The sequence below is a fragment of the Leopardus geoffroyi genome, chromosome C1 (genome assembly GCF_018350155.1).
Source record: "Leopardus geoffroyi isolate Oge1 chromosome C1, O.geoffroyi_Oge1_pat1.0, whole genome shotgun sequence".
In the NCBI taxonomy this organism is placed as follows: Eukaryota; Metazoa; Chordata; class Mammalia; order Carnivora; family Felidae; genus Leopardus; species Leopardus geoffroyi.
Genome location: NC_059328.1, coordinates 44,555,028 through 44,581,736, shown reverse-complemented (window position 1 = coordinate 44,581,736; position 26,709 = coordinate 44,555,028). Strand labels below are relative to the sequence as shown.

Below are 26,709 nucleotides of genomic sequence, written 5' to 3'. Positions count from 1 at the left end.
TCTGAGCTCCAGACACTCATTTGCCTACTTGATGTCTCCACTTCTTTCTCTAAGCTACCTCATACAGCAACAAAAGTGGTTTTTTGAAACAAACTGGATCACATTACTTCTCTGCTTGAAAATTCTTCAGTGGATCCCTGTCAGACTCCTAATAAAATCCACAGCCTTTACGTAACCCGCAAGGCCTTGCATGTGGTCTCACTTCAGTTTCCTCACACGGGTTTGTTGATTCCTTCGACACGCTCAGCTTACTTTCCTGCCTAAAGACCCTTGTACCTTTATTGCCTCTATCTGGGATGTTCCCCCATCCAGTCCTGCATCTTACGCTTGAGATGTCAGAGAAGCCATTCCCTTCAGATGACCCTGTCTAAAGCCAATATACGATTGGTCTGCTCTGCTGTTGTACCTATCTCCTCACTAAACTCTGGCTTCTTGAGGGCAGAAGTTAAGCGTGTTTGGTTCCCTACTGTACACAAAGAGCCTGGCACATAGTAAGCACTCCGCTGTTTGTGGGTGCGTGCGTGCGTGTATTCACACGCGCACATAACACACGGAGAGAGAGCAAGTAACCATTCATGTGAAGTGTTACGTGTGCCTGGCCCTGTGGAGTTTGCACTGAGATGAACTTTCCCGTTTGTCCAGTGTAATTCCAAAGTCTCTTCCCAATAGTAAGAAGCTGAATATCCTAGAATCATCACATATTTGGAAGGAACATTGCAAATATTTAGTTGATTCCCTTATATCCAACCAGGCTTGCTTTGAAATATCTCCGGAGGAACTTGGTGACTCCTCTGGGAGGATGTGTGGTTTGTTAGTGTTCCTCACGGTCAAGAAGCCCAATGAATTACCTAATCTGAATTCTTCCTGAGAGAGTTTATTATATTTTTGTCTCTTTATCGCTGTCAATTTGTCACTGTCGGTTGCTGAATTTACATTTTGTAATTTTGTAATTACTTCTTTAGAATTCTTAAGATAACCTAGGTTGCCACTGTTATAAGTAAAATAACTGTCCGAGTGTGTGTGAAGGGCTGCCGTCTCTTAGATCAGAGCTTCTCAGTGCTGTGCTTTGTTTTTTAGGCAATGGTCAAATGTCACTATAATTGTAAAAATCTGAAGCTGTGGTAAACATTGCTAGAAAATTGAGCTCTATTAAAAATTGATCTAAATTAAAACTACTAAACGAAGAATATTTTACATCTTCTAAACAGGTTTTGTTGTGGAAGCACTTAAACATACAGAAAGTAGCCACAATGAGAGCCCTGTCCTGTGCCACTTCCCGGGCCTGGTTCCCAGCACTTTGCCCATCTCGTTGCCCATCCTGTTGCCCACCCCCCGGTGCCCACCACTCACTCACAGGCCTCCTTTTTTCCCACAAGTATTTTAAAGTCAGTCTCAGACATCATATAATTTCATTATAAATTTTTCAGCATGTGTCTCTAAAAGGTAGTTTTTTTAAAAAAAAAAAATAAGCACTTTACCATTATCACACTAAACAAAAATACTTTTTTTTTTAAACACTTATTTATTATTGAGAGACAGAGAGAGACAGAGCACGAGCAGGGGAGGGGCAGAGAGAGAGGGAGACACAGAATCCGAAACAGAGTCCAGGCTCCGAGCTGTCGGCACAGAACCCAACGCGAGGCTCGAACTCAAGGACCGTGAGATCATGACCTGAGCCAAAATCTGATGCTTAACCAACTGAGCCACCCAGGCGCCCTCAAAAATAACTTCTTTTATATCCTCCTAAATCCAGTCCATATTCAGATTTCCACAGGCATCTCAAAAAGGTTTACTCTTCCACTGAGTTTATACAAATCAGCATCCACACAAGCTCCACACGCTGCATTTAGTTTATACATCTGTTAAGACTCTTTTAATCTATAATTGTTCTTTTTCCCCCACCACCTCCTTTTTTGTCATGTCATCTTTTTGAGGGGCACACTGGCCATTTGCCCTATAGACGTCCCCACATTCTGGATTCGTCTGCATTCTCATAGGGCCTCCTGGTGTCTACGATAGGAAATGTGGAGTGACCCCTGGAGACAGGCTTTCCAGAAGAATTATACCCGAATCTGACAAAGCTTCTAGAGCTGAACATTATAAGCACACTTGTTATCTCTAACTTTCTTGTGGCTGCCACTTAAAGTCTTAGTGCATTTGGAACACAGCCTTTTCAGTCTGCTGCACATTAGGTAGCTCCTGGGCAGCTAGCAGTTACGGGGAATAAGCAGCAGAGTGACCACAGAGAGCTCCGCTCTGATCTCTCTCTGGGGAAAAGAAGGCAGGCTCTCCATATACCCCTGAAAGGGGAGGAAGGAAATACCAGTGCTGCACGCAAACAGGGACCAGAGCAGCGTTCTGCTGGCACCTGGAGGACGTGGTCATCAACATTCGGCTGTATTTAAACCTCTCATGTGGAATAATGTGAACTTTCTGTTAAGAAATATTAGAAAAGACGGGGCGCCTGGGTGGCTCAGTCCGTTGAGCATCCGACTTCAGCTCAGGTCATGATCTCACGGTCCGTGAGTTCGAGCCTGCGTCGGGCTCTGTGCTGACCGCTCAGAGCCTGGAGCCTGTTTCAGATTCTGTGTCTCCCTTTTTCTCTCCTCCCCCGCTCATGCTCTGTCTGTCTCTTCTCAAAAAAATAAATAAATGTTAAAAAATAAAAAGAAATGTTAGAAAAGATAGACGGGTTTTCACTTTGCTGATTACAGAATGAGTTGTCACACGGGAGTGCGTGTATGAACCAGAACACAAAGCGTGGCTGGGGAAGCACACTGTCAGGGCATTCCCACCCCCCTCAACCCCGAGAGCAGCACCCCTGCCTCTGAGGCCGCCGTACCACCATTCCACGCGTGTAAAGGATTGAATTAGGTTGTGCACTTGCGGGGCACGGTGCAGTAGCTGACCGTGCCACCAAGAGTGCTGAGACGGCAAGGCATGTAACAGACCTTGACTGCTGCGGTCATCACCTCCATCCCCATCACGGAGGGAGAAAGGAGGGAAGCACCCCCGCGTGTTTAGGGGTTGGGTAATAAGGCTTGGGGAGAAGAGAGGAAAGGAAAGAGATAGAAATCCTGACATACGGGTGGAGGAGGAGGGGCGGTCTTGACTGTGAACTTTATTACGTTACTCTGAGAAATTCAAGGGATGCCCCTGGGAGAACCCCTTAGCCAACAGAATTTATAAAATTTTAGGTCCTTCGCTTTCGTATCTCTTTATGTCCATTTATCTCGTTATGCTGTTACATTTATACAAATACTCATTTCAGGAGAAGGGGGGAAGAAGGGGGAAAATCTACTTTCAGCGCCCAGGGGTCTGGTTTTCCTGTTTGGCCGCCTTCCCCCTGCACAGTGGCCTGAGACAGTGTCCCAAAGCTCTCAGGAGCCTTGACCCGAGAGCTTGGAGGGATTTTGTTTCTCGGACAGTAGGTGGGCCGGGTGTTGGGAAGGTTAAGTTACAGAAGTTCCTTCTGCCTTCTCAGCACGCACCTTTTCTCTGTGTGTTTTAGGATTTTCTTGCTGGAGTGCAGTGTGCGAGAAGTACGAGTTGCCGTGGCCACCGTTCTGGAGAAAACCCTAGACAGTGCCTTGTTTTATCAGGATAAGGTCGGTCTCATTTCTTAAACGTTACATCTACATTCTGTTTCTACCAAGTGTCTTAAATTGCACGTAACAAGAGAGCCCAGGGTTGGAGTCTGGTAATTCTGCCTTAGAGAATGCACCTCCCGCAGTCTGCCTTTCTGATAAATGCCAGGGTAGAAGGCACACTGTCCTTGCCCCCTCGTACCCCAGAAGTCAGGATAGGCTAGGAATTTGGGTCTGCTCTGGTCTGCTTCAGGCTTTTCTCTCTAGAGCACTCCTTTTTCAGAGTCTTCGCTCAAGACTCTGTTCAGTTTCACTGAACTGAGACTAACCTGAGTCTTGAGACTCTAGTCTAGACCCACAGACATTTTCAGCCGCACTTGGCTTTGTCTCTTTCCTAACAAGCTGTTTCCATGATCCAAACCTGCGGTTGGCGGCCAAACCAAATAGTGCCGTCCGTCTAGGAAGGAGCAGCAGCCAAGATGGTTTCTTCATTGGTCTCCATTACTCCTAATCTTTGCTCCTATTCTTCTGGATTTCTTCTTCCTGATTCTGTTTCTGCAACATATTTTCTGGTTCACAGTTCCACACGTGCTAAACTAAACCGTGGTATTTATGACTGTCCTCAAATTTCAGATATCCCCCTAAGTTTTAAGTCTTAGGGAAATAAACGACATATACTGTAAGTCTGATTATTATTCAATCTGTTATTAAGTCCTAGCAAATATAGCACTTCTTCCCAAGTTTGCTGTTTCAAACAGCTGACACCACATGGAAAACTTTGAAAAATGTTGTTTTCAGATCTGATTGGCTCCTTATAGACATTGGCTGGAGGCAATGTGTCTCAATGAACTAAATGCAAATTCTAGGAGTTGCTGCTTCAGATTCAGACGTTGGCTTTGCTGTTCCACCTTGAGCAAGTCCTTTTGTTTTTATTGTTTTTATTTAAAAAAATTTTTTTTGAGTTTATTTATTTTGAGAGAGAGAGTGCAAGTGGGGAAGGGGCAGAGAGACAGAGAGAGAGAGAGAGAGAGAGAGAATCCCAAACAGGCTCTACAGTGTCAGCTCGGAGCCCGATGTGGGGCTCGAACCCACAAACCACGAGATCATGACCTGAGCTGAAGTCAGACACTTAAACGACTGAGCCACCCAGGTGCCCCCCAAGTCCTTGAAGAAAGATGCTAATCCAGTTACAGTACTTAGCTCCTTCAACATTGCCTGACCCGAAGTTCACCGTTAGACCAGACAACCTAAGGAGCTTTGCTCAGCCCGGAGTGAACAAGGAGGTCAAATAGGCCCTTTAGGGAAGACCTAGAAGAAGACCATGGCTCAATTCCAGGAATTCCAAGGAAGCTAAGGTTTACTCCAAGGCACTGGTTTTCAGTCAGCTTAAACAGCAGGAACATTTTTCAGACCTCACCTTACCTGGATGCAGAGTATGTAACATCAGTCATTGGGAGCCGCTTAGGACAGTTCGAATACCATTGCTCTGAAATACCCTCACGGAGCTCTTCTACGATACTTAATGTAAGGGCCTTCTCGCTGTCCTCCTTCCTCCCGTGTACCAACCCAAACAGAGGATAAACGCAAAATTAGTGCAGTGTCCCTCCAGATGGGGTCAGGCTATGGCGTAGTAAGTAGTCCACCAACCTCTAGAGGCAGGACTACAGGTGGTAGAAAGGGAAGGGAGTGGTGGAGGACGTAAGCACGGAAGCCATTGCCTCAGTGAATTCTGTTTGACACCCAGCTGATGTATTTTATGCGTATTCCCCCCCCCCCCCCGCCCCATAACGGAAATGGTGCCTCTGGCCACCCACCTTATATTGTAAAGTACTTTGAAAACGAAGTGCTATATCAATGGTAGGTTTTACTGTATTTATGACGAGTGTGACAGGATGGGTGGGAATATTTCAGAAGCCTGTGAACACCATCTTGAGGGGAGAGGAGCTAACAGGAGTAGTGAGCTGGTCTTAATTCTCCAGTCACAGATGGATTTCTAGGGACTTGTCCAAAACCAGTTGGGGTGGGAGGGAAAGAAGAAGCAATGTGATTACCAAAATGGTTTCTAAACAAATAAAATGTTTTTCAAAGCTTTCCATGAGGCGTCCGCGGGCTCTCAAGTAAGTTCACAGTTGAGTTGATATTACCGTTGTCATTCTGTCAGGCTGTTGCTCTCCATTTGCTCCATTGGCTTGATTTCTGGCCCCTATGCCTGTGTCTGTGTTTTTTATTCTTTGCATCTGTGATTATGTGAAGACGTAGCATAGTGGAGGGAGGGATTCAGAAATGTTTCCTCTTAAACCTCCCCTCCCCACTTTTCTTTTAAGAGACAGAGAGAAATTGGCTCTGCAAAAAATGTGACCATTAGGCCAATGAGTCCTGCCCTTGAATCTTCAATCGAGAAAACAAGACTAGGCTTTCCTCCTAATTGTTTCTACAGCACCCGTCTTTCCCTGGAGGATAAAAGTGATGATCCGTTTTTGCTCTCCAAAGCATAAATCCATCTGAATCTGAGACTGGATTGTATCAATGAGACTTCCTTTTGTTCTTGCGGTGATTTACTTCAGATTAATTCCATTACAAACGTCTGTCTTCTATTCTTTTTCTTTACGTGATTTCGTGATTTCGTCTTTCCTCAACCAGTTAAAAAGCCTTCATCAGTTACTGGAGGTCCTACTTGCTCTGTTGGATAAGGATGTCCCAGAAAACTGTAAAAACTGTGCTCAGTACTTTTTCCTATTCAACACTTTTGTACAAAAGGTAAGTGATTTTTTTTTCTTCTAATATCTTTTCCTTATATAGCAGATTTTTAGTCTCAAGGAACTTTTTATACATGGGAAAAATTTAAACGGGTCAATATTGGATGTAAATGTAGGGTTTTATGAGCGTTGCTTCTTAAAAACCTTTATTTGTGGATTCTGTTACTTGCCAGAATTCTGATACAGGTAGATACAGTTACTTGTTGATAGCAGGGGGTCTGCTTGAAAACTAGTGCCTCCTCAAAAATTTAAAAAAAAAAAAAAAAAAAAAAAGAAGGGGCGCCTGGGTGGCGAAGTCGGTTAAGCGTCCGACTTCAGCCAGGTCACGATCTTGCGGTCCGGGAGTTCGAGCCCCGCGTCAGGCTCTGGGCTGATGGCTCAGAGCCTGGAGCCTGTTTCCGATTCTGTGTCTCCCTCTCTCTCTGCCCCTCCCCCGTTCATGCTCTGTCTCTCTCTGTCCCAAAAATAAATAAAGGTTGAAAAAAAAAATTAAAAAAAAAAAAAAAAGAAAAGAAAACTAGTGCCTCCTCGTATGTCTGGCAGCCATTGTGAAGCAACGTGAAGTTGTTGAAACTCAGGAGGTTTTTAAATTACATTTTTAACCATATTTTCTGTATGTAAATCATGGCATTTAAAAACTTACCCCTGGGGCGCCTGGGTGGCTCAGTCGGTTAAGCGTCCGACCTCGGCTCAGCTCTTGATCTCACGGTTCGTGAGTTCGAGACCCGCGTCGGGCTCTGTGCTGACAGCTCGGAGCCTGGAGCCTGCTTCGGATTCTGTGTCTCTGTCTCTCTTTGCGCCTCCCCTGCTCATGCTCTCTCTCTCAAAAATAAGTAAATGTTAAAAACAAAAAACAAAAACCTTACTGACCCCTTAAAACTTCTCGTTTAACTGTGTTTTTAATACAGATTTTTATCTGGAGAGATGTCTAACTTGTCATTCTTGATATCTTGTGACAGCAAGGTATTCGGGCTGGGGATCTTCTTCTGAGGCACTCAGCTCTGCGACACATGACCAGCTTTCTCCTCGGGGCCAACCGGCAAAACAATCAGGTAACGCCGTCTACTTTGTGGCCCAGTGCGATGGCCATGGTTTTGTCACCACGTTGTCTCTCTTTGTAGGTGATGAATATATTTTTCATTTCATAAGCGTCCAGATACTAGCACTGTGAAGCCCTTAAAATTCTTCGGAGTTCACTTGTTTTTACGGCCTCCTCAAAGATAATAGTCTCCTCATAGATAATTAGTCTGATAATAACTCATGGAGATGACTAACTAGAATATCCGTCAAAAAGTGTCCTAGGAGGAAAGATGGGCTCTGCCCGGGGGTTTCAAAAGCCTTTAAGAAACAGTGGCATTGGGACCTCCACTTGCCACCTGGGACTGTGAGCAAGGCCATTCTGGTGGAGGTTGTAAGTGGGGTGCTAGTCACAAGGGCAGAGTTCAAACAGGAAGTTGAACAGTGATGCACTGAGTGATGCTGTGGGTATAATGCTCACGGACAATGAAAGGGAAGTTGCGATAAGTCAGGCTAGTTACAGCAAAAGAGGACTCTCCTGGGGCACCTGGGTAGCTCAGTCGACACCTGAGTGTCCGTCCGACTCTGGCTCAGGTCATGAGCTCTCGGTCCGTGAGATCAAGCCCCGCGTCGGGCTCCGTGCTGACAGCTCGGAGCCTGGAGCCTGCTTTGGATTCTGTGTCTCGCTCTCTGTTCCTCCCCCACTCACACTCTGTCTCTCAAAAATGAATAAATATTAAAAAAAAAATTAAAAAAAAAAAAGAGGACTCTTCTGTGTGGAGTCTCTATATTGCTGTGTTTCTCCCATTATTGTATTTCTTCTGTTTGATAGACTTAACTGTGAAACATGTGAATGTGCACTCACGATGAACGCTAGTTACGGAATGTTTATTACGTGCCAGGCACACTAGTTACTTTACACACTATAGCTCCCCTCCCCGCCCCATTCTCAAGCGAGAGTCAAAGCTCAGAGAACGTCAGCGAGTCATGTCAGGCCACAGAGCTACAGCGTTGTGGAGCAGAGATTCAGACCCAGCTCTGCTTTCCCTGCTGTGTAACGCATCACGTAGGAGCGCGTTCCTTTCTCTGTGAGAGGACACAGACCTGCGGGCCAGGCCTCCTCTCGGCCGCCTGTTGTGCCGCCAGTTGCTCTCTCCAGTATCAAAAATGAGTGCTGCCTCCACAGCGTGTTCCGTGGGCTGATACCATGTTGAAATTTACAGTGGCTTCTTTTACTTCGCGCTGCATCCTCTCAGACTCCACTGACCCTGACGATTAATTGATACTGACTGTGATTTAAATAAGATTTAACTTAATTAATAGTGTCACAGAATTCGTATTGTTTTGCTTCTATGGAGCACATATAATATTGAAAACGTTTTCTTTTTTTTTTTTCTGGTTTTCATTTCTGTATTTTTTTTTTTTTTTTTTTAATCTCCATCCAAGTGCATTAGCATATAGTGCAATAATGATTTCAGGGGTAGATTCCAGTGCCTCATCCCTCACGTATAACACCCAGTGCTCATCCCAGGGTCTTCCTTCAGGCCCCTTACCCATTTAGCCCATCCCCCCACCCCCAGCCCCTCCAGGAAAACATTTTCGCTTTTAGTGTTTCATGTGACCCTCACAACCACGAAGCGGACGGGTATGTTGTCTCTGCTGTTCCACAAAGAGGCCAGGTGCCGTTAGGGCAGAGAACTTGCCCCCGTCCAGCAAGCGCGGTGAATGGCACAGGAGGGCCATGGCTCCGGCTCTCCAGCCTCCCGGGTTTTCCCCATCAAACTCAGGTGTAGGAGAATTACCCAGCACTCGAGAAGCATGCAATACCTGACTTCACGACGTAAATGGAACTGTTTCAGAGCACAATATGTCTACAGGAAAAAGAAATACAGGCTGGCTTAAAACCCATGACTTTTTTTATGCTTTGACTTCTTCCGTCAGACACGGAGAAAGACTTGTGGTTCAAAACATCATGAACCAGCCTGTCCTTTCCCTTCTTTTTCATGGTACTTCTAACCCACACAGTGACGCTCAGTCTGTTTTCACTGTCGACAGATACGTCGGTGGAGTTCAGCACAAGCACGAGAATTTGGGAATCTTCACAATATAGTGGCGTTACTTGTTTTGCATTCAGATGTCTCTTCCCAAAGGAACGTTGGTGAGCTTTAATATATCCTTGATACAGCAGAAGAAAGAAGGCAGAGTGAATTTGTCAGTAATGCACAGAGACTAATAATGTTAGCAATTAAATGAATATTATTCTCGTTTGGCTATTTGATATTTGAGGAACACTTATATTTTTTGTTTTAATGCATGTTAAATTTCACCTTATTAGTTTGTCACAAGAGAAAGTCATTTATTTGGTGGGGAGGGGTATACAAATATTTTTTAAAAATACTGTAGGATTAGAGGCTAATTCAGAGTTCGTTCATTACATTCATTACTATAATTGGCCCAGCTGATCTAGTGGGGAAAATAGCCAAGTGTGGGTTGCAGTCTCCTAGCTGTGTGAACTTGACCTTTCTGATCCTAGATACAAAATGGAAATATTAAAAGCATAACTCCCCAGGTATAACGAGGATTAATGAGATAAAATGTTAAAGTACTTTGTAAAACTGAAGACGATTCAGACGAGAATTATGTCGTGGACATGTGTTTGGATATAAGAGGCAATAGTTGGTACCTTTCCCGCTTTGTCCCCCAGAACCACTAGTCTGTCCTCATTTAGCGCAGCTGAGACACAAGTCGCCTCTGTGCTTAATCCAGTATCCTAAGCTGTGTGTGCACCACGTTTTTATACTGTGCCCGGGCCTTGTCAGGACAGCACCAACAGCAGTGACAATAGTAATACAAGAGGGCAGCTGGAAAGTATTCAGTGTTTTCTGTGTGCTGTGTGCTCTGTATGTGTGAAATCCCCTCAGCAAACCTGTGAGGGATAGTCCCCTTCCACAGACGGGGAACCAGAGCACGGGCAGGCCTCGGAGCTTACACAGGCCTCAGCTGGGAAGTGGCACAGGGGTGGGTATGTGAGCGCAAGCCTCTGATCACCAGCAGGTGTAGTAGGCGTCCCTGTCATCTGACCAGGAAGATCTGATAGAAGTCCCGGGCATCACTCTGATCTGGAAATGCTTCCTGACTCCGGAGGACCACTGGGGAGCACTCAGATGGTTGTGGGGTAGTTTGTTTCCTTTACTCTGACTCGTACACCTAAAAAGACAAGGCTGCCTAATCTGTGAGCTCAGACAGGTTTGTAAAAGAAAGTCAGAGTGTGAGTCCTTGTTTTCTAGCACGTGGGGCAACTCGCCCCTTCCATGTGGGGTGATTCTGCTTAGCATCGATGGTGTTGGCCATTATTAGAGGGCGCTTGTTTGAGCAACTAACGTCTCGTCCAGTGTCCCTTCAGAGCGCATTTGAGCATTTTGTTTCGTATACCATTTACATTTTACTTCGTTGAAAGATTGTCTTGGGTGGGGTCACTAGGAGTCTGGAGATGTAAGTAGTCGCTCTGACAACTTAGGCACACGCTGTGAGAAGTAGGTAAACATTTTGTCCTGTCTGCATGCCCGGCTTCCCCACCAGACTGTGAGGGAACAGGCTGTAAGTACTGAGCAGTTGCGTATATGAATCTCAAGAGCATCGCTTCACCTTGTGGATTGTCTGCCTTGTAAGATAACATCAAGTGAGATGGGTTTGCTTTTTTTGGTCCCCTAAAGCTCCTGGTGTATTTAAACAACGGCCACCTATTAGCATCGCCCCCTCCAGCCCTCTGCTGCCCCTCCATGAGGAAGTAGAAGCCTTGCTGTTCTTGTCTGAGGGGAAGCCTTACCTGTTAGAGGTAAGTTCTTGATCTTCTGGAACCATTTTCTTTTTCATTATTTTCTCTTTGCGGAAGCATGCTCTTTGTGATATTTTGCATGTCGCTCTGACGAAGGAGAGTATTGTTAAGAGAAGAAAAGATTCTTTCAAATCAATTTTTCTTCCTGGGTATATGTCAGAAAGAAATGATCCGCTGAAGAAAATTTTTATCAGTCCTCTCTGCAAGCGAGGACTGGACCTCCGGGTCCAGCCCAGCTAATTTCCCCCCTGCCCCGCCCGGGTCTCAGGAGGAAGTGAACGACGCCATCAGCTACTCAGTTTATTATCTAAAGGTTTTGTTCCCAGTCTTCTGTGTGGGAGACTACATACGGCTCTGGAGCACACGCTTTTGGTAAATCTCAGGAGTGTGGGAGTGGGCTGCTCCCAGCCCTTCATCGTGTCACACGCCGTGTGGCCGACCTGCAGCTGGCGTCCTTCCCCTTCCGCCCAGGGCTGCCTACTGCTAAGAATTTAATCTGCCAGACCCTCTTCCGAAACTTGATTTACATGTATAAATCTGTGAGCCGTGTATCATACTGGTGGCTTAATCACGTCAACAGTGCTGTACTCTGTATCTTTTGGTTTCTTTAGCTTAACATTGTTTACTTTAGGGATCTGTCAGCGACTCTCTTAATTTAGTGCTGGCGGTGGTGGTGCATTTGGGGCATTTATCTTCGAATATCCGATGAACGCGACTCCCCTGGGGAAAGAAGGTGTGCACATTTGCACAGATTTTTTTTCCAGACCGACTGAGGCCTCTGGCAGTTAAGAAAGCCTGTTGTGAGGTGATGTTGAAGAGCTTGACCCTGAGTATGTCTATAAGTCAGAAACAACATATCGACAATTAACCCCGCCCTGAGAAAGTTTCCTCCTTTCCTACCCTCCCGCCAGGTGATGTTTGCTTTGCGAGAGCTGACGGGCTCGCTCCTGGCGCTCATCGAGATGGTCGTGTACTGCTGCTTCTGTAACGAGCACTTCTCCTTCACCATGCTGCACTTCATTAAGGTAGGGTCTCCGCGAGAGAGCCGGCGCGGGCTGGGGGCCTGCCGCCGAGACTGTAGGGAAGGGCGCCTTTGCTCCCAGGAAAGATGCCTCTTTCAGCGACTTAGTTGCTGTTTCTAATCAGAAACATACTGTAGGCCCCTTTTTAAAAACTAAAGACTAAAAAGAACCCAGAGTCTTTCCATTCACTGATAATCACCACGAACCTCCTCTTAGGTTTTCCTTTTATTTTCTGTGCGTGTATTTTACCGTAATTGGAATTTTACCGTCTTTACGACTTTGTGTCCTTTTTTCACCTGACGTTATAAGTATTTTCCCACGTTATGAAGTTACCTTCGAGGCCCTTTCATCCTCTCGTCTACCATCGTTTGCTTAGCCATTCCCTTCCTGGCGATGCACGTTTGCCTTGGGCTCAGTTGTTAAGTACTTAGAATGTACTTCATAGTTAATCATATGCAGTGGTGACCGTTACTATGTAAGATGGGTTTCCAATTCCAGGTCCTTTTCACCAGGCAACATTTTAAAAATCAAAAGTAGGTTTTTCTTACCTCCTGAAGAAGTGACGTAACTCATTAGGAAGCTCTGATCAGTACTGGACTCTTCCAGACGTTGCACTTAACTGGGCACCACGTGCTGTTCCAGCCATTTACACATGGAACTCTCAAGTGGTCCTATGATGTAAATACTACAACTGTTACCATTTTACAGTTGAGGAAACTGAGGCACAGAGTAAGTAACTTGCCCGGTGTCCCGTAGCTAGTAAGTGGCAAAGTGGGAATCTGAACGTCGGCAGTCTGGCTCCAGGGCTGTGCTCTCAGCCATAGTGCGTACTGCCTTTCTGGGAATTACTAGAAAAACCTTGAAGCCAGCACATATTTTTCTAAGTTTTTAATCTTGAATTTTTTTAATTATACGGATAATGCACGCCTGCGTTTTCTTTGTGAAAAATTAAGACATGTAGATAAGGCCAAAGTCCACCAAGCAACCGTGTCCCCTCTCCATCCTACCTCAGGGATCAGTCCTGTCCCCTTCGCTGTGTCCTTTCAGGCCTCTTTTTGTGAATCGTTACCATATATATTGGTTTCTGCTCACAGAATCTCGGCCACCCCTTCTTACCTTCTTATTTGCACCAGGATTTGTAATAGTGACACCTGTAGGGTTAAGAAGTGGCAGGTGAGCAGTGGATTATGTGTTCAGACTGTTCCTAAAATGTGTTTGCCCTGAGCCTTTTCTGTGAAGACCTGTGTCAGAGGTGATTGAGTTCCTCTTACCCTTTACTAATTATACGGCCTCCGGCAGTTTCCTCCTCTGTTAAGTGGGAGGGAAGTATGACTTAACAGAGTGTGACACACGAATGCCCCCTCAGTACCGGACCTGGCACCTTGAAGGGCAGTGTTGTAACGCAGTGTCCTTCCCCACGGTCCACATGCGTGAGGCCGGTAAGGCTCCCAGCGGAGCGTGAGTTTTACGAACCGTGATCCCTTCACCTAGTGTGCCTTGGCGAGTTTTCTATTCCGTAAGCTGACCTTTCTCACATATATCACTCATAGCATCCTTACCCCAGAGCGTATGTTCTGGAAAACAGAGCAGGTTATGTGTGAATGAAATAGAAACAGAAATTTGGGCCTGTTTGCTTAAAATTCTCTTTTCCTCTCTGCCTTTCTTCCTCTGTCCTTCCTAATTGCGTACTGCGGTATCCTAGTCTCGCAGTGTTACAGTCCGTAGAGACTGCTTTAGTCCCAGGCTTAGCCCAGAGAGGACAGCTGGCCCAGGGTCGAGCCGACAGTGGTGGGTTTAGAACTGGAGTCCAGCCCTGTTGCTTTTGCCACTCTGATGAGCTTTCCACTGAAGACTCACTGGAATTTTTGTGCTTCTAAAAAATTTTTCAGAACCAACTAGAAACGGCTCCACCCCATGAGTTGAAGAACACGTTCCAGCTCCTCCATGAGATACTGGTAAGTGAAAAACGTTCTGATTCTCCTGTGCTGTTCACTAGGGTTACCGGTCAGGGCGCTTGGGTGGCTCCATCGGTTGTCCGTCCAACTCTTGATTTCAGCTCAGGTCGTGGTCTCAGCGGTTGTGAGATCGAGCCCCATGTCAGGCTCTGTGCTGAGTGTGGAATCTGCCTAAGATACTCTGTCTCTCAGGGCGCCTGGGTGGCTCAGTCAGTTGGGCATCTGACTTCAGCTCAGGTCGTGATCTCACGGTCCGCGAGTTCGAGCCCCACGTCGGGCTCTGTGCTGACAGCTCAGAGCCTGCAGCCTGCTTCGGATCCTGTGTCTCCCTCTCTCTCTGCCCCTCCCCTGCTCACGCTCTCTCTCTGTCTCTCTCAAAAATAAATAAACGTTAAAGAAAAAAATTTTTTTAAAGATTCTCTCTCTCTCTCTCTCTCTCCCCCTGCTCCTCTCTCCCTCCCTCTCTCCCTCCCTGCCTCCCTCCTCTCCCTCCTTCCTCCACTCACACTCTCTTTCTAAAATTAAAAAAAAGAAAATAGCTTGTTCTAGTCAGCTTGTGTTTGCAAACAGAAAGTTCGTGTCCTTGTATCGTCTTGTACTCGCTTGGCCCGCACTTAGTGGGTCCTCTTTACCGCAGTCATGTTTCTGTCATTACTGACTGGGAGGCTAGTGGTAAGGAAACTACTTCGTGGGAACTCACAGTGGAGCGAGGGAGCCCGCCAAGTATAGGCAGTGACAGTGCAGAGAGCAAGGAAGTGGTGGCCGGGGGACTGTGCCGAGCACAGATGCCGTCTCCTTCAGACCTCAGGATAATCGTCACGTAAATTGCTGCTCTACAGTTCATTCACATCTAAGACCCCGCTGATTGCCCACATGCTACTAAAATTCCTGCTTACAAGCCACGAAACGGGAATGTAATCCACCGTAGGATGCATTCCAATTCTGGATACGGAGGAGAGGCAGGGGAGAACTCAGCTGTAAGCAGTGAAGTCCATTATTGGTAGAAACTGCACCTCAGCGACGTGGAGGGATTTGCCCAAGGCCACCCTTGAATGGAAGGGACAGAGTCAGGATCTGAGACAGGCGACCGGCCCCAGGGCCCATGCTCTCCACCAGCTCATTTGCAGGGCCCGTAAGGAAGTGGCGTCAGCAGGAGGAGAGGGAATGGAGTAGGGCTTGGGGAACAAAGCCCAGACCAAATTGTGAAAGGCTCCGGGTACCAACGCATGTGGGCTTTTTTTCCTGTAGGCCTGTGGTTGCACACTGGTAGCCGGGTTCTGCCTATATGCCTATTGTATTTGACCCAGAGTTGTTTTGTTTTGTCATTTCTGGGTTCTGGCCTGTCTTGACAAACCAGGTCATGTGACACACTGGCCCCATTTCCTGGATGCCCCAGTCACCCAGAGCAGTTAGCAGCTTGCCCCGCTCAGCTGAGGCACATGCTGTCCAGTGCCCCTCTGTCCTCACTGCTCCTTGTCATTCCTAGCCCACTTGGTTCATTTCCTGCTGTCCTGGCCTGTGTAGACATTTCACTTTGCAACCCCTGCCATCACTGTTGGGCGCCACGGGAAGGCTTTAACAGGGGAGTGATGGGACCTAACTTAGGTCTTAGAAAGGTTCCCCTGGCACTTGTTTTGAAGGACTGACCGAAGAAGGAAGCAGGGTTGGAATTGGAAAACCACACGGGCATGTGTGGCAGTAACCTGAGTGTGAAATAACAAGGTCCGAATGGCAGAGAGACAGGGTAGAGGCAGCAAGGAACAGGTCTCGACGTGTTTGGTGGGAGAGGCAATCAGTAGACCTTGACGACTGGTTGTGGGCCCGCAAGCGCCTAGCCCAGGGCTCGCTAAGCAGATGCAGAGTCCGGGTTTCCGGTAGGTTCCTGAGACTTAGCTTAGGCCTTGGCACAGGGTGGGCATTCAGTAAACATTTCTGAATAAGGAAAGACACCATGGATACCAGTTATAAAAAGCCTATCTCTCTGGTCCTTTACCTCCTTTTTAGTCCTAGCACTTTTACAAAACGCAGAAGATTGTTGCCCCTCAGGAGAAGGACAGTGTATTGTTGGTCTGTTCAGCAGCAAACCACTTGGCCTACTGCCCTGTGCATAGTTCAACGCCAGGCACAAGAAGGACAGCCACAAGCAGGACACAGATCCAGCCCTTTGCGGCTTGGCATAAACCTCCATGCAGCGTGGAGAGACTGTATTGTAGCAAAACTTTCACGTGGTTTTGACAGACAGTTTAGACCCTAAACGTCTTATCCTTGGGATTGGGCAATACATGTCCTTAGAGCCCGCTAGGTTACTATTGACAGCTGTGGATATAGTTGGTAAGAACACATAGACAGGAAGTGAATGGATCTGCAACTCTTCCTGAAGTTTTTCATCTTTAGTTTAAAATTTAAGGGGCGCCTGGCTGACTCATTCAGTAGAGCATGTGACTCGATCTTGAGGTCTCAAGAGGTTGAGCCCCATGTTGGGGACTAGGTTGTACTTTAAATAAACAAATAAAGTAAAATTTGAGATACTGTTGAGATACATGTCAGTGACACGTTGTTTGCATTGGGTTTTGTTAAGTGAGGAACTAAACCTCTTGAACAGAATTATTTTTAAAAGGCACCAGTGCGTGCCATCGCACAAGTCCCTTCTTTCATTCACGGGCCTTTGTCTCCTTCCTGTCACAGGTCATTGAAGATCCCATACAGGTGGAGCGAGTCAAATTTGTGTTTGAGACAGAAAATGGATTATTAGGTGAGTAGCCTGGCCTTCCTGAGAAACGTCTGTAGCAGATGGGCAGATGGCCTGTTATGGCCGGCCTCCTCCCTGACAGGTCTGACCTGGGGCTCTTCCCCGAGGGGGACCTTGGGGTCCCGTTCCTGGGGCAGATAAGAGTCAGCGATGCTGTGACTTTTTTCGACAGTGAAAGGCTGCTTTCTGATGTCAGAAGTCTTTCATTCTGCTCTGCAGCCACTGGGGAGGGAAAAGGACATTGTCATGCTCATGAGATAGGATTGTTGTTTTGTTTTTACCTGTGGTATGAATGCACCCAGATTTCTTTTATCTACTTGTAAATTTTTCGTCAGAAGGCTAAAGTGGCTTTAATGAGCTGTTTCTTAGAAAGTGTGGTTAAAAATAGTCCTCTTCAACATCCACCACCCACCCGTATTTCCAATTAATCGGAGTCATTTTAGATTTTGCTCTGTAGCAAGAGATTTAAGACCTCTTATTCCAGAAAAGAAATGCAAGCTAAAAAGCCGTGACATTCAAGGCCACTGAGCGGCACCCAGGCTCCCTGGAACTTCCAGACCGTGCGCTCCTCAAGGGCAGGGACCAAGTAGTATTTACTTCTACATCCCCAAAGTGCAGAGCAGGAAGTATGTGTTGAACTGAACGAATACCCAAATTTCCATTTATCAAACTGGAAGTGTTGTAACCAGTCTTCTGTCAGTAGCATGGCGGGTAGAAAAGCTCGGAGGTCTGTTGAATAATCAGTAGAAGTTTTAGTTCCTTTTGGCTCTCCTAAAAGTCACACCTCCACCGCCACATAGGTTTCTTGAATGCTATTCAGTGTTTCTGCCCATCAGCATGTGGGGAGTCCTGTGGAATCCGCGTCCCCATGCTGATAGTCCGTCCCCTGTCTGCTGATCAGACCAGCTGGCTGTAAGTGTTCAGAACAAGAGAGTAGTGTTACCGGGACCCGCCTGCAGTGCCCTGCTTTCTTGTCACAATTTCCTGTTCTCTCCACTCAGCTCTGATGCACCACAGTAATCACGTGGACAGCAGTCGCTGCTACCAGTGTGTCAAATTCCTCGTGACTCTTGCTCAAAAGTAAGTATCAACTCAAAACGCAGGGAGGAGACGGTGTGTTCAGTTACAAGCCGTATGGCCAGGAAAAAAATCTGCCTCGCTGGAGTTCCTAGAGAGCCTGAGTCAGGGCGTGCTTGCTGGGGTGGTTCAGAAACCGGCTCACGTGATCTCGAGGAGAGGTGAAGGGAATGTCCGAAGAGCAGCAGATCTTGCGGAATCCAAGACCGAAGGCTGAACCGGCAGGGCTCGTGCAGGCAAGGCAGGAATCAAGGCGGATTCGGGGACCTTAACCAGAGTTCGTGCACTCGGGCTTGAGATGGCTTCAGGTCAAGTAACACCACTACCACCTCTGTCAGGCGCTGGATCCCCGCTTTCCATCCAGTCTCTCCAGAGACAGAACAGTGTTGTAGCTGCCTCCGCTTAGGATCCCAGGCCCTGTGCTGAGTGCCTTGCCCTATTCTCATTTAATCTTCGCAGCCGCTCCGCGCGGCTGGATACCGCTAGTCCCGCATGGTGGGCGGTTTAAGCGGCGTGCCTGCGATCAGAGCGAGGGCTCGAGCACAGGCGATGGGCTTCACGGAACGGTTCTCTTCTCCTTTGCTTAATTGTGGTAAAACACACACAACACAAAAGTTACCATTTCAGCCACCCGTCAGTGTACAAGTCCACGGCGTTAAGTGCGTTTGCATTGCTGCTCAGCCATTGCCTCCACCCGTCTCCAGAACTTTGTCAGCTTCCCAAACTGAAACTCCGTACCGACTAAACAGTGACTCCCCATTCTCCCTTCCCCTCTTCCCCCAGCAGCCCCCCTTCTACTTTCTCTCTCCACGAACCTGACTCCTCTAGGTGCCTTATGTAAGTGGAATCCCGCAGTGTTTGTCCTGTCTTGACTGGCTGAGTTCACCTCGCGTGATGTGCTCAAGGTTCATCCATGTTGTAGCCTGTGCCAGAATCCCCTTCCGTTTTCAAGGCCCAGAATACTCCCCGGTGTGGCTCTACCACGTTTTGTCCACTTGGCGGTTGACAGGCACTCGGAAAACCAAGGTTGTTGGTGTTGGAAGGAACCGTCGTGGTTTGCTGCTTCGGCTCCCCTGGGTAGGACGTGGGCAAACAAAAAGCCAGGGTGGCTGCGTGGCGACCCGAGGCTACAGAGCACGTTATACCACGCCACTGGGTCTCCATTTATCTTGCCCCAGATTTTTACCGATTCTTCAGCATGGGTATTGTCATCCTTGGATTTGTACCCAAATAAGAATAAGAAATCTCTTGGCCTTACTCTTGCTGCATTTGAGTGTCCTGCACAAATTAAATGAGAGCTCTGGTGAAAGAATGGGTGAACGTGCATTTTCCCAGTGACATAGCATTGTGGACATGATGGACATCATCCTGCCACGGTTGTGGGTTCGTTAACCAGGCTCGATACGGGCGGCATGACATGAGAAGTACTTGCCTAAGTGGCATTTCCAGGTAGTGTTGGGGCCTCATGGTATGTCTGATGCGGGTACGTAGTCCAAATAGCAGTGTCTTCATCTGTGCCTCCCTGTCCCTCCTGGAACCTGCATTGCACACACACAGAATCCCCGTCAGTGCTGCCTTTGACTCTGAGGGGCAGCTTTCTAAGTGGACAAAGAAAACTGCAGAGAGAGGGGGGCTCCAGACCATACTTTAAAATTGGTTTTCTGGGAATTATGACTCGCATCACAAAAGTGTAAAGACTGGCTTTGATTCTTTCAAGAATCATTTCTATAGTTAGCTGTACAGTGTGTTGTGGGGTTTTCTTGTTTATTTTTGAGTTTCCGTCTTTGAATTGTAATAGGACTGAGTGGATGAACTGGTCGTAGGTCAGAGACCTTTCGCTACACGTTTACCTTCTTTTGCCTTTTGAAGTTTAAACATATGAATGTATCTGAACCAAAAGCAAGTAAAAAACTCTAGAAAGACAACTGAACTTTAGCAAAAGTAGCATTTGTGTATCAAAATCAAAGGGGATGAAACAAGTATATTTGCAAGGAAAGCATTTGGCTGATAGAATTCCCCAATCACCAGGTGTCCTGCTGCTAAGGAATACTTCAAGGAGAATTCCCACCACTGGAGTTGGGCTGTACAATGGCTACAGAAGAAGGTAATTGCATTTTGAACTTTTCTGGCTATCACATAGGAATCAGTAAGAGCACATCTTTTTTGTTTGTTTGTTTGTTTATTTTTGAGAGAGACAGAGAGCGTGAGGAAGGGAGGGGCAGAGAGAGAGAGGGAGACACAGAAGCTGAAATAGGCTCCAGGCTCTGAGCTATCTGCACAGAGCCCGACACGGGGCTCGAACTCATGGACCGTAAGATCACGACCTGAGCCGAAGTCGGACGCTCAACCGACTGAGCCCCCCAGGTGCCCCAAGAGCACTTCTTACCAAGAAAACCTCTTCATTTGGAGACTGGCCTCAACGTTTGGTCAGACTTCAAACTTTTTTCGGTACAGCTGGTACCTATCATGACACATTAAGTTTGCGTCTTAACACAGCATCTTAACTGTATAGGTAAGAGAGCAGGTGATTACGTAAGATGTAGGATCTCACTGAGGTCTTGCGAGGGGACGTGAACCCCTCCAAGAAAGCATCTCCTGGTGTGTTAGACCTGGGTGGGTCTGTGTGCTGTGTTAATGCTTTTTATATTCAGATATCTAATGGTGGAAATTGTGGACTCCCGTGGGCTTGTCTCTGATGGCATCTTTGACTTTCCGTCTCAGATGTCAGAACATTACTGGACTCCACAGAGTAACGTCTCTAATGAAACATCAACTGGAAAAACCTTCCAGCGAACGATTTCAGCTCAGGTGAGGCCTCTCTTTTGGTTTTGTGTGGCTTGAAATCCCACAGGTAGGATTTGTAGTGTGTTTCACACTAAGCATCGTAGTGCGTTTAGCGTGTGCCACAGCCTCGGAGCGACGAGAGGTGTGGGTGGCGCATGAGAAAGGACCGAAGAAGGGAGTTTCTGTGAAGAGACAGCTTGTCGTGTGGCCGGCAAATTCTGTGCCAGAGGAAAAGCGGTGGGGGCCGCAGGGGTGGGGGGGGTGCCCTGGCTGCTGCCGTGAAGCCAGCCCCTGGGGGTCAAGCGACAGGGAGTCTTTCTGGTGGCCCCGCACACCCTGACTCCCTCCTCTCGTGTTCACATCTCTCACAGGACACCCTGGCGTATGCCACAGCTCTGCTGAATGAGAAAGAGCAGTCCGGGAGCAGTAACGGCTCGGAGAGCAGTCCCGCAAACGAGAACGGGGAGAGGCATTTACAACAGGTACGGCTGTGGCCCGCGGCCCAGGGGAAGGGGCACCGCGCCCGCTCTGAAGCTTTCCAGAAAGAATTTCCATAATCAAGACCAAAGGAGACCCCAGCTCCGCCCTCTAGCGATGCTGTCTCGGGGGGAGGGGCCTCACCGGCACTGCGCTCACAAGGCAGAACAGCAGCAGCAGGGAGGGGACCGCAGGGCTCGGGGCTCAGTGCGCGCTGGCCCGGGTGACCACCTCCAAGATGGTCCTCGTACAGCCGGGCCGCAGACGCCTTCGTTCCAGCTGGCTCACAGCACTGCCGGCTTGCCACAAGTTCCACGTCCCCCCCCTCCTCCGCCTGTCGCTTTCACCAGCCTCCCCAGAGACACGGACCCTTGAAAGGAAGGGCCATCGAAACACCTACTTGTCAGGGGAGTCAAAGAATAATTTTAAGCTTATTAAAAAAAAAAGAAAAAGAAAAAAAAGGACACTTTCGATACGGGTCGCTCTGGTAGAAAAAGGAATGAAACATTGCTGGGGCGCTCACCGATGAAGCAGCCATGAATGTCCTGCCGAGCGTCGCGTCTTCCCTCGGCCTGTATCACCTTGCGCCAGGGCGGTCTCCTCCGTGGTCCCGCCACAGTGCTTGGCACAGAGGGCTCATTAAACGAATCCTGTTGATGTTGTGTGTGCCATTGTTTTCTAACCTTTCAAGTTCTCACAGCAGCCTCTTGAGGTCCCTGTTACCCTGACTTCACAGAAGGGACACGGATGCCCAGCACGGTGATGTGGTGTGACCCAGCAGTTGCCCTCGTCACCTACTCTGTTTGCAGAGAAGATCAAAGCTGTGGGACGAGAGGTCTCGCGGCTGCCAGGCTCACAGGCCCCAGGAGCATGTGTCCCCGCACGCGTGTACCCGCACCCTCGCCCACCTGGAACCTCTCCCTCTCCGCACGTCCCTTCCAGCAGTGTTTTGACACACCCTGTTCTCTCCTGTTCTTCAAAAACGACTCTCTCCCCTCTCTTCCTCTTCCCTCTTCCCCCGTTTGCACAGTCAGACTTCTCCAAGAATTGTCAGAACTTACAGTTCTTCTCTCTTGCTCCTCCTGGGACCTCTTCCAGGCTGACCCCCTGCCTAGTGGCTGGCTCACCACTAGGCAGGGGTGACAGATGGCCTCCACGTGTCAGGCCTGGTCGTAGTGGAGCACACAGAAGCATGGGACCTTGCCGGCCGCTCCTCGCCTCTGGACAGTCTCTCCTGGGGCCTCCACGGTGCCTCACCCTCCTGGCTTTCCTCCAACCCCTCCACCTGTTCTCTCTCCGTCTCCACGGCTGTGATTCTCCTGGGTGCCAGCCGGGGCCATCCAGCTCCTTCCCTCAAAGACCTCTCACGGCCAACATGCCTGATGCCTCCGCCCACCCCAGCGAGGGCTGGCCTTCCTTGGTGTCCTTATTAGAAACAGCGCCCTGTGTGACAGGTGTCTTTCTGGACATTCCTTCGCACGCTGCAGTCCGTTCACCGATTCTGCCAGGTTGCCCTCTTAAACATCTCCCGTGCGTCTCTTCCATCCTCATAAGGACTGGAGTGTCCTTGGTCTCTGAGGATGCCCCTGCATCACTCTTCCTTCCCTCAATGGGTCTCCATTGCTGTTAGGATAAAAGCCAGAATCCTCAGCACAGGCCTGCTGGGTTTGGCCCCTGCCTACCTCTCTCCCCTCATGTTCTGAGTTCTGGATGCTGATGGCCTTCTCGGAGTTGATCAGATACCCTCTTTCCTTTTGCGTGGGGCTTCCCCCACTCACGCCTAACTCCCACTCGGCTTATGTGTCACTTTGCAGAGACTGCCTGCCCGTTCCCCACCCAACCCCCACCCACATCAGCCCCAACACACGACAGACATTCAGAACTTTGTTCGCATATCGGCTGAAGGCCGCACGGCTGGTGACAGAAACGGAATTCAGGGGTGAGCCAGAAGCTTCCTGGTCTTCGGCAGGCAGTGCGACACAGTGCTGGGGACGCAGCGGTTCACGCGGCTTTCCCGAGCGCGGCCTGCATTGTTGTATAGGAACATGGTGACCCGAGGGCTCAGTGACCACACAAGAGCATAGAAATGAGAGTTTTGCACAATCAGGAACTGTCAAACACAGGGTGTTACAGTTAGGTTTTTATTTCCCTTTGATCAAACGTGGAGCTGTTGAATGCGGACATTACCGAACACGAATAAGTCCCTCGGTGTTGAGAAGCTTTTCTCTAACTTGACCGTGCATGAACTTAACCTCCTTCTCTTTTTCAAAGGGTTCAGAGTCACCCATGATGATTGGCGAGTTGAGAAGCGACCTGGATGATGTCGACCCCTAGAGGAACAGCATGCCCAGCGTGCGGTGAGGAGTCACAGCTCCAGCACTGGGTGTTCAGCGCCCTCTCAAAATCCAGTTCTCACCCTTGAGCCCTTTAGAAGAGCCCGAAGCTCGGACTAGGAGAGCCTGCCGTGATCCCAGAGGAGCGTGTGTTTTTAAAGAAGGCACTCTTGGCCCCTGGAGAAGGTTCAGGAGCTGTTTGGCAGTGGGAGGAGGCCTTCCTCCGGATCACCTGTCCCGGGGCACAGTCCAAATGTGGATTCACAGTTCTGTGGAAATTCTAGGAAATAAAGCCGCTGGCAGACTTTTTCGTTTCACAAACATACAAGAGTGAATGAGGGTAAAGCCGTTGCTTTCTCTTTGATGCTACAACAGAAGTTCCTTTGGATTTTATATTTAAAAAAAAAAAAAAAAGCAAGCTGCCTTTAGATAGGCGGGGGCAAATTTTTAATCTTGCAGTAACATTGAATAGGAATATCCAATTTAAAATGATGTAAAGATAGGTAATAAAATTCCTTTCCATTGTAAAATAGTAGTTGAAGAACTCCGTTTACACAGACCTTTGTATTTAATATGTCTCCCTGTTTGTATAGAATCTCAGACGGGTCAGGATCAGAGGCCTAGGCATGAAGTTGGACCGTGATGAAATGTTACCAGGATCAAAAATTGGGAAATTTATTATGCTCTTTAAGGTATTTTTCTGATATGATTCAGGTTGAAAAGAGCAATTAAAAAAAAAAAAAAGTGTTCTTCAGAAGTACAGGGTTCATTCTTTGATATCAATCACTAAGGAACTTGTGGCATTTTTCCCCAAATTTTGAAAACAGCAAAATAAAAAGCACTTTAAATTATAACCTTACGGAGTTTGACTTCCTAAAATCACCTTTCTAATGCTTGGAGACATATTGAATAAACTGTAGTCTTAAATCATGTGATCTGCAATCATTTGCTTTTGCTTAAAACATAATTATCGAGACCCTTTGGCACTGGTTGTATATGAAGTTAAATATTTGAGAAACACTGCTCTGTGAGTTGTAGTAATTTGAACGGGGAGAAGGAATTTGAGACCTTGTTTCTCTGCAACATGACTAGCAAACACTGAAAAGATCGGGACAAGATTTACTTTCCCAGAAATAAGCATGAAGTAATTGAACAACTGGCCACTTCGTCGGTATTTCCCAGTTCTAGCACCATTCACTCCTTTCAGATCTGGATCCCAGAGGGGAGAAGGGATATGCCAACGTACTTCATATATTTTGTGCATTTTGTATTTTGAGTCACATTTTACCTTTAGTTATGTGCTCTGCCTTGTTTTCAACTCACCGCGCACAGAACTAGGGAAGCTTAGGAAGTGCCAGGTTGCCCCTGTCGGTTAGATTTGCCAAGTCAAAGAGGCGTGGCCAGCCCCAAAGTGCCTTTTTGGTGGCTTTCCAGTTGTGTGGACACGTGACAGGACAGCTCTTCACTGCTGTGCACCTCGGCACCCGGCCCCGTCACTACTGAGCGCTGAGGTGACTGTGCAGCCGGCCGCAGCCGGTACCCGTGTCTACAGCCCGCCGCAGGCCAGTGGCGGCCATTGTCAAGGACACTGTGCAGAGGGAGGCCGCCTTTAAGAGCAGAACTGCGCCCTCGGAGAATTGGTCAGAAGCAGTTGGCAAATTGTCTATGGTTCTGCCGTCCTTGGGAATTCAGACGTGAGGTTTTAAAATCCATTCTGAGAACACGAATACTTCCCTGTCCTACTGTTTTCCCTACCCCACCCTCAACCTTCTCTCCGCCCCCATCCTCACACAACGATTGCGTAGGACATGACCTTGAAACGCCGGTGATGATCTGTGTTGGGATATCATCGCTGGCAACCGCACTCTCAGGAGCCCAAATTCAGGAGTGAAATTGCCACTTCTAGTCCCTTATTTCCTATGGAAACAACACCCCCCGCCACCCCCAGGACCTGCTGTCCTCACCGTAAGGCTTCATCAGGATCGCCCGTCACTGTTGTGTGTCATACGCGCTGGTTAAGTTTGTTTGTGTCATCGCTGCAGTGGACATCACTTCCTCTTTGCCGGGAACCACTTGATTTCCAACGGCTGCAGTCTGCAAACCTGCTGATGACTTTTTTTTTTTAATGGACAACAAAGTGACAATTACGACAGGCTTACCTTGGAAGAGTTGTCATTTTTACTGCCAATTTTTTGGACGAAGATGTTTTTATAAATCTTTCACAATGGTCTGCACATCGAATAGGAATTGCACAACTAACTCAATGCTGTGTGTTCTCAAGAAGCTCCCTTCGTGAGGCCCTCCGGAGGGTGCCCGCTCTGCCCCGTAGAGGCGTCTGGGAAGGAAAACCAACGAGCAGCCCAGCAGGTATCTTGCCCATGACTTCTCCTGGAGCGCTCACACGGTCACTGGCACTAGAAGCAATTGTAGGACCTAGGGCATCGTGTCCTCGGACTCACCCTATCTTGCCCCACCCTCCCTGCTAACATTGAGGTGTGTGCAGTTACCTTCTGAGCTTGGAACAAGCAGACTGGAATTTTCCTCTGCTACCTCTTGTGTACAAAATCTTGTTTATAAAATTTCAAAAGGAAGTAGGTAAACTAGGGAAGAATCGTAATCCTAAATTTGGATCATGAGTGGCAGAGTTCTTAGCTTCTAAGGGTATAAAATAAATTTTTCAAAAATGTAGAGTTGGAGTCTCGCCGACCTTTTTCTGCACGGTGCGGGGAGGGGTGCCCTGGGCCTGTGGCCTGGGGTTGCTCTTGGAATTTTGCACTGATGACGTGAATAAGGCCCCCCCCTTTAACGATGAGAGGTGACGGGTCTTCTGAGCCTTGTGTGGTTCTCTCCTCTGGATAGCCTGATCATTTTAGGGTTCATTTGCCAAACTCAGGCTGATGGCCTACGGACGTCTCCCCTGTAGCTTTTAGGCCTGCCAAGCGGTCCCAGCATAAATCACGTCCCTGGTCCAGGTGGGCTTCTCGCTAGGCCCCAGGGGTCTCCGTCTCACTCCTGATGTCCTGTGCGTGTGCACATGGCCCCCCTCCCCTGGGATGTTCGCTGCTCCACACTTGGCTCTTCCGTGGGCACACACCCACTCCCCACACGCAGTGTCAG

The 26,709-nt window shown here is 48.0% G+C and overlaps 1 protein-coding gene across 3 annotated transcripts in view; it reads left to right on the top strand.

Moving 5' to 3' along the window:
* USP24 (ubiquitin specific peptidase 24) overlaps positions 1-26,280 on the top strand; it is a 141,259-nt gene extending 114,979 nt beyond the window's left edge. For 2 of the 3 annotated variants that reach the window (XM_045477530.1, XM_045477531.1), the window contains exons 56-68: positions 3,512-3,608; positions 6,228-6,344; positions 7,303-7,395; positions 9,416-9,518; positions 11,074-11,195; positions 12,107-12,220; positions 14,107-14,172; positions 16,858-16,924; positions 17,923-18,001; positions 20,027-20,102; positions 20,720-20,806; positions 21,154-21,264; positions 23,531-26,280. In XM_045477530.1, the coding sequence (XP_045333486.1) occupies positions 3,512-3,608; positions 6,228-6,344; positions 7,303-7,395; positions 9,416-9,518; positions 11,074-11,195; positions 12,107-12,220; positions 14,107-14,172; positions 16,858-16,924; positions 17,923-18,001; positions 20,027-20,102; positions 20,720-20,806; positions 21,154-21,264; positions 23,531-23,593 (1,195 nt within the window). In that variant the 3' untranslated portion in view covers positions 23,594-26,280. The other variant, XM_045477532.1, reaches the window with a different exon arrangement.
* Positions 26,281-26,709: the final 429 nt, after the last annotated feature.